The sequence below is a fragment of the Xenopus laevis genome, chromosome 5S, assembly GCF_017654675.1.
Source record: "Xenopus laevis strain J_2021 chromosome 5S, Xenopus_laevis_v10.1, whole genome shotgun sequence".
Taxonomy (NCBI): Eukaryota; Metazoa; Chordata; class Amphibia; order Anura; family Pipidae; genus Xenopus; species Xenopus laevis.
Window position 1 is genome coordinate 136,085,319 of NC_054380.1, and position 12,500 is coordinate 136,097,818.

At 37.1% G+C, this 12,500-nt stretch overlaps 1 protein-coding gene across 2 annotated transcripts in view; it reads left to right on the forward strand.

Annotated features, from left to right (window-relative positions):
* The window catches only part of tfap2b.S (transcription factor AP-2 beta S homeolog), a 23,346-nt gene that overhangs the window by 1,483 nt on the left and 9,363 nt on the right, over positions 1 to 12,500 (forward strand). Inside the window, exons 1-3 of one of the 2 annotated variants that reach the window (XM_018266008.2) lie at positions 1,718 to 2,096; positions 3,699 to 4,157; positions 8,958 to 9,015. In XM_018266008.2, the coding sequence (XP_018121497.1) occupies positions 2,070 to 2,096; positions 3,699 to 4,157; positions 8,958 to 9,015 (544 nt within the window). In that variant the 5' untranslated portion in view covers positions 1,718 to 2,069. Of the gene's footprint in view, positions 1 to 1,717; positions 2,097 to 3,698; positions 4,158 to 8,957; positions 9,016 to 12,500 lie in introns of those variants that run through there. The other variant, XM_018266007.2, reaches the window with a different exon arrangement.

Consider the following 12,500-nt stretch of genomic DNA (forward strand, 5'->3'; position numbering starts at 1 on the left):
AGTGGGAGGATTATCAGTAAATACAAGGGAACACTTGGGTGTCTAATGAATTCCCCATACGCTGCGCTATAACGCGAGAGCATCCGTAGTGACCCACATATTTATTTTTGGGGGGAGGGGGGGTCATTCTGTAAATTGTATTGTGTATAGATATTATATATAGATTTATTTGCTGTACAATGACACAGTTTTGAAAGCTTGAGTTACATTTAGTTCCACCAATACATTTATTCCTTAAAATTCTCCCACCACCCCCAGAAATGGCCATTTGGGTTCTTCGCTTCTAGAGTGAATCAAAAGAAGATCCAGTTTCCCCGATTTATTTATATTTCTTGGTTATTTACATTTCTCGTCCCCAAATAATGGGTTAAATCCTCACATTTCTGGTATGAAAGAAAGAGGGGGGGGGCAGCTAGTTTGGTATTTCTGCCTCACAAGACATCAAAAGAATTCTCTCTATTGCCCGTGGCTTTTCTTTTTTACAGAAAAACCAGAAAGTCACTTTCTACAGAATTCCCCTGCTCAGTTCATAAAAATATAAAAATGGGTCGAAAGAAAAAAATTGAATCAATTTTTAGCGCATTAAAATACGCAGCGTTTTTACGCAGTGTGCGCGTATTGTACAGAATTTAATTGAGGTGAAATCATTTATTTGTTTGCTAAAGTCCAACATTAATCACCGGGGGCTGTTATCAATGTCTAATTAAGTGCAGGATGAGGAAATCGTTTTATTTTGCTCTTGGGTTGTAGTGGTTCCTTAATCCCACACACAACAGTGTGGCACATACACACACACACACACACAGCTGTGTGGCACAAACAAATACACAGACACAGCAGTGTGGCACATACACAAACACATTCAGAAACACAACAGTATGGCACATACACACACAAACACACACACAGCTGTATGGCACATACACACACAAACACACACACAGCTGTATGGCACATACACACACACATTCACAAACACAACAGTATGGCACATACACACACACACACATTCACAAACACAACAGTATGGCACATACACACACACACACAAACAGCTGTATGGCACATCCACACAACAGTATGGCACATACACACACACAAACAGCAGTGTGGCACAAACAAATACACAAACACAGCAGTGTGACACATACACAAACACATTCAGAAACACAACAGTATGGCACATACACACACACAGACACAGCAGTATGGCTCATACACAAACACATACACACACACAGCTGTATGGCACATACACACAACAGTATGGCACATACACACACACAGACACAGCAGTATGGCTCATACACAAACACATACACACACACAGCTGTATGGCACATACACACAACAGTATGGCACATACACACACACAGACACAGCAGTATGGCTCATACACAAACACATACACACACACAGCTGTATGGCACATACACACAACAGTATGGCACATACACACACATACACACACACAGACACAGCAGTGTGGCACATATACACAACAGTATGGCACATATACACACACACACACATACACAGCAGTGTGGCACATATACAGACACATACACACACACACACAGCTGTATGGTAAATACACACACTGCAAGTGTAATTGTCACTGGTGTGGGGGGGGGTAAGTTTTAGTCAGACTTCCTCCAGCCCAGCCCCCCTTGTCTGATCACATCTAGTAATTCTCCAGCAAAGCCCCCACGTCACTCACAATGGGGCTCCGGCTTCACGCGCTATTTCTCCTCCATTGTTGCTGTAAAGTAGTCGCGTAATATTAATAGTCATGAATATAAATGATGATGAGGCGGTGCAGAGAGACTGAGGGAAGGGGCAAGTTGCAGGCAGTGTGTGTCTCGCCTTGGGTGGAACAGGAGGAAGAGCCGGAGCTCACAGGCACCAGGATACTTTCAAGAAACTAGAGAACAATACACAGTTTCCTATTTTTTGGGGGGACATATTTTGATGGATAGTCTTGGAATTATCTCCAGCAGCGTCGCCCAATTCCTCAGTCTTTTCATTTGATTTAACCGTTTGCAAAGCTCCCCTCTCCCTCCGCACAAATGTTAGTCCACACCTATTCTGCCATGGTGAGTTGCCTTTCATTCTTTATTTCATTTTTTATTTCATTTTTTATTTCATTTTTTATTTCATTTTTTATTTCATTTTTTATTTCATTTTTTCTCCCTTAATTTAAAATTTCCAGATTTTTTTTTTTCTCTCTTCCTCTTTAACGCCTTTGGCTTTTTTTTTTTGTAATTTAGGATAATAATTTGCAGCTGCCTCTGGATTCCTATTATGGGTGTGAGGTGGAGGGGAAATATGAAAAAAAACTGCCACTTTTTGCTGTTGGCAATTTGGATCCAGTTATGTTTAAATACAGTTGTTTTTTTTTTCTATTTTTATCCAGGATTTTTTTTTCTTTCCAGGAGTTTCTCCTTTTCTGCAGGATTTTTGGTCCCCCTCCTTTTCCTTCTCTTTTGCCCATTAAGCTTTTAAGTGTATTTAAAACAAAAGCGATTTTGTCGTTGAATCTCTGCGCTGTCGTCGTTTTTTTTTAAAGCTGCGACAATTCCAATTGCACGGAGATAGGGGATTTCACACTTTTTAATTTTGTTTTTTTTTTCTAAGGTCACACTCATCATTTTTAAATCTTTTTCGCTTGTTTCCTCTAATTCCTGGATCACTTGGGTGACAAACTGATTGGACACAGAAATGATTAGAAATTAATTTTCTTTAGGAAATTGATTCTCATACAATACAAGCGCCTTATAGAGTAACTTCTGTTATTATTTTTATTATTATTATTATTATTATTATCATAGTCATTGTTATTATTATTATTATTATTAGTAGTAGTAGTAGTAGTAGTATTAGTAGTAGTAGTAGTATCATTATTGTTGTTATTATCATTGATATAATTATAATAATTATTATTAGTATTAGTATTATTATCATTATTGTTGTTATTATTATTAGTAGTAGTAGTAGTAGTATCATTATTGTTGTTATTATCATTGATATAATTATAATAATTATTATTAGTAGTAGTATTATTATCAATATTGTTGTCATTATTATTATTATTAGTAGTAGTAGTAGTATCATTATTGTTGTTATTATTATTATTATAATTATTATTATTAGTAGTAGTAGTATCATTTTAGTTATTATTATTAGTAGTAGTAGAAGTAGTAGTATCATTATTGTTATTATTAGTAGTAGTAGTATTTTCATTGTTTATTAACTTCATCAAGTTGCCTTTAAAAATCGATTCTAAAACTGTCAAATATCTTTGGGGGGAAAATAGAAAAAACGGAAATTAAAACGACACCGTATTTGTAAAAAACAGGGGATCTGCGCCCGAAAATAGTTTTTCGCCTAATGAAAGAAAATGCCATTCTAAGCAATTTCTATTGAGTGGGTTGAAAGTTATTGGATGGCAGTTGTAATTGTCAAGAGTCACAATTTGCAGTGATCACTCTCTGACAGTTGACACACAGCAGAAGTCATTTCTTGGATTCTGCTACATTGTTTGGGAAGTCAGAAGCAGAAGTGCAGAGCATGGTTTTTTTTATAGACAGATAAGTGGTGACACTGGACAAGGAATATCTACTGCACATGTGGAGAGGAAGAATGTAGAATAATGTTGTATGTATGAGTTGTAAGTGACCAGTCCTTCTCCATTGCAGGACCGCCATGATGGTGTCCCCAGTCACAGCTCCAGGCTCTCCCAGTTGGGATCTGTCTCCCAAGGACCCTACTCAAGTGCCCCTCCACTGTCTCACACCCCCTCCTCGGACTTTCAGCCTCCCTATTTCCCCCCTCCATACCAGCCACTTCCTTATCACCAGAGCCAAGACCCCTACTCTCATGTCAACGACCCCTACTCACTGAACCCCCTGCACCAGCCCCAGCAGCACCCATGGGGACAAAGGCAGAGGCAAGATGTGGGCTCAGATACTGGATCCTTGTTGCCCCAGCCCAGGGCTTCACTCCCCCAGCTTTCTGGACTGGATCACAGGAGGGACTACCACTCAGTCAGGAGACCAGATGTCCTTCTACATTCAACCCACCATGGCCTGGACTCTGGAATGGGGGACAGTCTGTCTCTGCATGGACTTGGACACCCAGGAATGGAAGATCTCCAGGTGAGATGGAAAAGAAATAGAACCATTATTGAGGCTGATTAGTATTAGGGTGCAGCATTTACACTTGGTTACATTTGTATCCGGTAAAAGAAATACACTCGCGTTTTTATACAGTAAAGGTTATGAAGAATATGAGACCAAAGTTGGTGTTAAAGAGGTTGTTCACCTTCAAACCCATTTTTTTCCAGTTTAGTTGTTTTCAGATAGTTCACCAGAAATAAACACTTTTTGCAATTGATTTCTATTTTCTATTTGTGATCTTTTTTATAATATTTTAGTGGGAAATTTCATTTTTCACCTTCTAAAGCAGCTCTGGGAAGGGAGAGGGTCGCCGACTCTAACTGACTCTAACTGCTCTAAATTGATATATTAAGTTGATACTTTTCTTATCTTTGTCCCTGCTGAGCAGAATCCCTGAGTTTCATTAAAGGCAGCTGTTAGACTTGATACAATAGTTACTAATGTTCCTGCTGAGAAATATCAACTAATTGTAGCAACTCAATGGAGCAAATTGTAACAATTCAGATGCTCCTGGATCACTGAGCTGCCAGACTGAAACACCACCAACATTAAAGTTCAATTTTGGGAAAATGGTAAAAAAGAAAAGGTGGAAAGTAATTGAAAAAAAAGTCTTTGTTTATGGAGAACAATCTGAAAACAACTGAACTGAAGAAAAGTGTTTGGAAGGTGAATATAGAACCCTAAAGTTGTATAGCTTCACTATTCGGTCTCAAAGTTTCAACTGTTATTCAGTGTATCTATGGGATATTTCTTCCATTTGTTATTGTCTGAGATTTTCCACTGAAATCTTTAATGTTGTGCAGGTAGAGATCAGTCTCATTCTAGACAGAAATACAGATATAAATGTGATTGCTCTGAGCATCAACTATAATCTAACAATATCTCATTTAAAACTTAGAGATATATTGATGACATTTTGTCTACGTTTTCAATTCCTCTTTGTTTTAATAAAACTTGAACACTTGCGCGTTTTTACGCGTTCTCTGCAGAGACAATTACAATAGAACTGACTGGCGTTTAGGAGGTGTATAAACAGGATTATTAGTAATAATGAAAAGTCAATGAGGGGGGTAAACATTTCTCTAAAACGATATTGTTAATAGTTTGCTAAACTACGAATTACATTTGATTATAAACCCCCGGCCTATTCCAGGGTCAGGGGAAATATTGATTTTAATTTTCGCAATATCAGATATATTTAAATGCATATATATTTATATATATATATATATATATATATATATATATATATATATATATATATATATATATATATATATATATACTTCCACCTTACCTCCATTAAAATGCATATACTGCTCTTCAATACTGTAGATCTGATCGTTATTTGTGCATTTCTCTTCCATAATTGGCTGCAGAATAAAATATTCAAATAATTCTATTTACTGTTATGTTCACATCATCAGATCCCTGGGTACCAGGTTTCATTTTGCAGAATTGATACAATTACAATACTAAGTACTGCCTGTTTTATGGAAGAAATTGGAAGGACCAGGGTCCTCCTGGATATATATATATATATATATATATATACACATATATATAGGGCCCTCCTGGATGTGTATATATATATATATATATATATATATATATATATATATATATATATATATACACACACACACATAAACACAAAGGTAACTGTTTGGCAGCACAATGATCCAAATGAAACCAGTTTTAAGGGATTGTTCACCTTCCAAACACTTTTTTTTAGTTCAGTTATTTTCAGATTGTTCACCATAAACAAAGACTTTTTGCTTTCCATCTTTTATTATTTACAATTTTCCAAAAAGTTGAATGTTGGTGTCTCTGGTGTTTCAGTCTGGCAGCTCAGTAATCCAGGAACATTCTGAACTGTTACAATTTGCTCCATTTAGTTGATACAATTAGTCGATATATTTCTCAGCAGGAATATCAGCAACTATTGTATCAATCCTAACAGCTGCCTTTCATGAAACTCAATGATTCTACAAAGATACAAAATGTATCAACTAAATGTATCCATTTAGAGAGTCGGTGACCCCCTCCACTTCCCAAGGTGACAAATTAAACTTTACACTTCAGTATTAGAAAAACGGTCACCAATGGAAACTAGGAAGTGTTTGCAAAAAGTCTTTATTTCTGGTGAATTATCTGAAACCAACTAAACAGGAAAAAAGCGTTTGAAGGTGAACGTCCCATTTAATTTGGGTACTTTGTTCACAATTTAGGTTTGCTCTGTTTTTCAGTTCTGTTGTTTTTTTATTATCCTAAAACGAATTTTCATAGATCATATGCAATAATAGTGAAAGAGGATTGATTGATTCCTGGGGGGTTGCAGATGTATTTTGCCCAGTTTGGAAGCTCTGCTGGGTTGTATGGGATTTGGGATGAGATATATTCCCGTTGGGGGTATTAAGTGTGATAAATGAGACACAATTATTGTCTTGTAGTGTTAATATCTTCTTCATAACAAAGAAATGGTGCAATAATAACCCAAATATAACATGGTGCAGACCAATCATCTCTCTCTGTCATTGTTTTAAATAGCAAGAGAAGAAACAATGTCTCAGCCAAGGGGTAACCCTTTCCCTTCAGTGTCTTTATCTTCATTAAAATAGCAGAGGTCACTTTCAACAGCTTTCTGAGGTCATATAATCTCATCAGAACAATCTTTAGCCTCACAGGGGTTTCTGGGAAATGTAGTCCTATAACAAATGGCATGGGTGTTTCCTAAAAAAATCCTAATCCTTCCTCAATCCTTTGTTATAAGAACACAACACTGAAAGGCAAAAAAAGAACCAGATCTACCTCCAAGTATCCAGTGTCCCTTTAAAGCAAAGAAGTGTAGTAATTAAAAGTCTCCCTTGTTTTTGCCCGTGTTTCCTAATTAAATCTTTACGATGCTCTCAGTGACTATTAAGTGTCAACATGCTGGGTGAATATCCTGTACAAAAACCCAGCAGGCGACTGTAATTAGATAGAAAATCAGACAAGAGCCTTCTCATTAACTACAACAACTTGAGCTCGTTGCTGATGAAGCGTGGGGATTGCATTGCTACCTTGGCAAGCTATTAGGGGCCACCATAAGTCATAATGGCAACCTAAACAGGGCATGGGGGGCCCAGGGTGATGAGTGAAGAGTCTAGCTGGGGGGAGAGGGGTCTTATGGGTATGACTATTAAAGGGGAGATAAACCCTAGGATGAAATGTTGCCTAATACCTAAGAAACATTACAATATAAACTCTTTAAAAACCTGTCTGCCCCTTGCTATTCCCCTGCACTGGTGGTTCTGACTTTAAACCAAGGAGCTGTGATGAAGCCTGCAACCCATTGTAAGGAATGGATCTCTGGCTGGAAGAGGTCAGACATCTGCTACATTGTGTCAGGAGCCACAACCAGTGACTATAAACAGACATTTCAATGAACTTTTATGATCACTGGAAAATTTTGAATGCCATTTTTTAGTTTAAATATGTTATTGGTTATCCCAGCTGGCAGAGGAAGGGTTAATCTAGAGCCTTAAGACCACCATCTATCCCCCACTCCAGTACAGATGCCGACTTTCCCCATAACGATTAAAGGAAAAGCAAGAGACTGATCCTACCCTGGATAATCTCTCATTTCCGCCCAAGGAAATTGAAGTGTTAAAAAAAAAAAAAGTCATTAATGCAGGGGTATTAAATAGGAAATAACTCCCCCTCTGCCTTGTGCTGAGGTCTCAATAACCCGGATGGGGCATCTGAATCCCAAAAATAAAACAGAAATAGTGGGAGACGTACAGTGATTGTAATTCTTCTAATTCATACTAATTTAATACGTATAATAATAATAATAATAATAATAATAATAATAATAATAATAACAATAACAATAATAATTAAAATAATACTACTTACACTAATGATAATACTACTACTACTACTACTACTACTACTACTAATAATAATAATTAAAATAATACTACTAACAATAATCATAATAATACTAATAATAATAATACTAATACTACTACTACTAATAATAATGATAACAGCAACAATAATAATAATAATAATAATAATAATAATAAAAGTGATAATAATATATTTATAATATGCCATTGTTCAGATACAGACACACACACACACATATATATATATATCATACACTACAATGCATACGTGTAATCATATATATTAGATTCTATAGATTATTAGAATATATATTAAAATTATAGATACATTTGTGAGCATGTTCTTTGCATTTACGTTAATTGTTATTGCATCCCATTTACTTTCCCAGCAAGACCCTAAAAAAATGCAGAATGTTTGTTTTAAGCGAATTAAAAAAAGAACAATTATGGTATAACGTCACCATGATGACGTATTACATGGCTATATCATCATTTTCACGATTGCTTCCACGTATTGATCCTTATTCTGCACAATGTTTCACGGTTTGGAGAATTACTATGAAACGTTCTAAAAACTAAAATGTAAAATTTGGGGGAATTTCGTTCACAATTTATATTTGAGAAACTCTGAACATTTTTACCTTCTTTGAAGCCTCATTAATTGTCTAAACGTCACATGAAACTGACTTTCCATTTACAGAGCTGCCCATTTTCACTAAATCTGCTGAATGATAATAATAATAATAATAATATGAATATGAATATCTGCCTGTTAATATAAATGCAAATAGGAGCGGGTTATGATTTATAGATGGGATGTCTGTAATATCCACTTGCTGCAAAGTCGCTGACCCCCTTGCGCTCTCTCTTTTTGTATCCGCAGTCGGTGGAAGATGTGAATAATGCCATGAACCTGCTGGACCAGTCTGTCATCAAAAAAGGTAAATATTCTCATCGCAACCCCCTTTTATTATCATTAGAACCCGCCCAGGCGCTTTAGCGCAGGAAGGATGCGCAAAGTCGCATTTCAGCGTTTATTATAAATCAGGCGTCTGTTGTGCAAAGGAGCAACTAATCTGCTCTGGATGAGGCTCAGATATTTTATTGAATCCATTTCCCAGATGCTGGTTATTATATTCTTTATATTATTAGTTGACATTTGTTGCCAGGTGGAATGAAAGAGACACTTGTATCCTTATTAAGTCTCTCACTTTACTTGACAATCAACTTTCCTGATCAATGGGGTCCCCCAAAGCTATGGGGGCAGGTTGGGGGGTGAGGGGGGACCCACAGATCCAACCGATAGACAAAACCCCAACTGTTTAGCGAGTAGATGCGATTAACAAATGTTTCCAGTCTCTTATGCAGCTGTAAGCAAAATAATTATCTCATTAAACTAATTAAATGTAATTACAATAAATCATTTTGGGCTTATTGCCTCCTCTTCATTTTACCATTCTGTATTTCTGTGAAGAGGAGGATTGGCTGAGTTTGGCCAAAAGCGACACATTCTGCTGTCTGTCTCCATAGCTACAGTCGCATGCGACTTTATACACACACACACACACACACACACACACACACACACACACACACACACACACACACACACACATATATATGAATATATATATATATATGTATATATATCATGTTATTATTTTTTAATTCTGGATCTCCATTCCTATACGAAAAATACCCAATAGGCTGGTTTTGCTTCCAATAAGGATTAATTATATTTTAGTTGGGATCAAGTACAAGCTACTGTTTTATTATTACACAGAAAAAGAAAATACTTTTTAAAAATGTGGATTATTCGGATAAAATGGAGTCTATGGGAGAAGACCTTTCCGTAATTTGGATCTTCATACTTTGTCTACTAGAAAATCATGTAAATATTAAATAAACCCAATAGGCTGGTTCTGCTTCCTGTTAAGGATTAATTATATCTTAGTTGGGATCAAGCACAAGCTACTGTTTTATTATTACAGATTTTTTGTAAAATATGAATTTGGAGCCTGTAGGAGTTTGCACACACACATAAACACACTGTATCTCAGGCACCTTGTTCCATCACCCAGCAGCTTTTTTTTTTGCACTTACACACTCTCTTTTTCACTCATATATACAGCTCAAACCCCTGTGAGAAGTATTTCCTATGACAGTTGGATATGGAATTCCCTATTAATTCCTTGAAAACCCCAACACCAGTCCCGCAGGCCCAGTCTCTTCACTACAAAGCTTTTGACCTCTCTCTCTCTCTCTCTCTCTCTCTCTCTCTCTCTCTCTCTGCCAATTGCGCAGCGCAATGGGGATGTGCGTCATTCTGCTTCTCTAGTTCTTTCCAGCCTGAGCCACTGCCGTTGTTATTTCATTAAAGAACCAATTCCCTAAGCCATTCTGCCCCTCACATTTATCCCATATATTGGTTCTCAGACCTTACAATTTGCAAGTCTGTTGCACCATCTCAGTGGGGTCAAAAAGGGGAATAAAGAAATATGGGAGGGAGGGATGACACTTTTGATGATGCCTTGTCCTAAATAGTGCGCCCAAGGGAGGAATTTTCAGCTGCAGCCAAACCACAAGCTGTAAGCAGTAAAGCAAACTCCTACTGTGGCACTGAAAAGGGTGACTGAGGGTCACTGTATAACAACCACATTATCCCAGTACTGCTGGCTGTTTGGAGGTGCCAACTGTCACCCTTACTATCACCCTAATAAACCTCCAACCGTGCCCTGTGCCTGGGAATTTCTGCAACCTCAGCCTCTGGATATTGATATTGCCCTTCATGAATGATGTAAAACACTGTCCCTGGCACCATTCCAACTGGGAAAATATTGACCAATCATGGACTTGGGATTTTCTCATGTTTGCATATTCTTTCCCACAAATATTCCACATTTTTAACTATTTGTAACACGTTCAAGTTTGGACTCAGTACATTGGGATTTCACAAGCAGTGTGGCAGTTCCTACATCTAAATACAATTAGAATAGCCTGCATTATTCCAAAAATATTTAATTGCTATTTCAGTTCTCCCCACCCTGTTATCTTGTTTCAAGGCACCAGGCAGATTTAGGCTTCAGATTTTAAATCTGGTTGAAATGGATCGGTTAGAATGAAATATATAGCATTAGGGAGGTCAGTAATAAATACAATCCACATTAAGTTCCCCTTTAAGGAGATGTGTACAGATGAAGGAGTTCTTTTCCAAGTAGCTGATTGTTGTAGAATAACAGAGGCAATTCCATGTCATAGGGACTGTACATAGCACAGCTGTCTGTCTGGTTAATAATTATTATTGGGCCCTATCAATGACATTTTATTAATAGCAGCTCCCAAGAATATATACCAACATGAAGAGGATTTAGGACTTTCTATCCCCAATGCCCTTATACTCCATAAAACTCATATCTACCAGCAAGGAGACCATTCCACTTTGTGGTCTACTTCCCCTTTAATCCTCACCCCTGGGGCAACTGTCATCTCCCTGGCCCAGCTCTAAAGTCTGCCTGGGAGTCCAGCCCTCGTTATATCTCTTGCCAGGACAAAGCTGACAATGCTGGAGTCATTTAGTTAAGAGGAAATGAGTTGTTCCCAGTAGAGATCGCTAACGAGTCGCGTTAAAGTAGCGGTGCTTGATAAATGACTCTTTTTGTTTTGAGATCTCCAGAGCTCGTTTAAGGCTAATTTCTCTATATGAGCCCCCTTTGAGCTATTAATGCAATAGTCAGGGACCATGGCCCCTTGGCCCATTAAGAGCCACTATTAGGCAACATCACAATGTTTGGGGGATAATGAAAGGGGCACTTAACGCCTTCTAATATGTATTGGCAGAGGGGGGTTAATACGATTTGGAAGGGGATGGTCAATGAGCAATCAATAAAAAACATAATGAGAAACACTCGCTACATTAACACTTCCAAATTCCAAGCAGACATTAAAAAAACATAACCCCCCTCCCCTCCCATCAGAGAGGCGAGAGGAATTGGGATTAATATAATATTTACTGGGTATCTGCACAAGGGTTCGGTCAGTTGATAATTTTTGTTTTATTTTTGCATTTCATTACTAGAAAATTAGATCATTGAAATCGTTATTAGTATTAACTGCAATTGTGGAAAGAGCATCAATGATAATACTAAAAGCATTGTTATTTAAAATAATACTAATAATACTAATAATAATAATAATAAACACAGAAATCCTGACTATTGGTAATTCAATTTTCATTTCTAACACAATAGAAAATACGCAACAACATACGCATTCTCCTAATACTTTTGCATTTATCTTTTAAATTTATTTTAATTGATTTGTGTACTTTCATGCTTTTTCATCTCTCTCTCTCTCTCTCTCTCTCTCTCTCTCTCTCTCTCTCTCTCTCTCTCTCTCTCTCTCTCTCTCTCTCTCTCTCTCTGTAAAT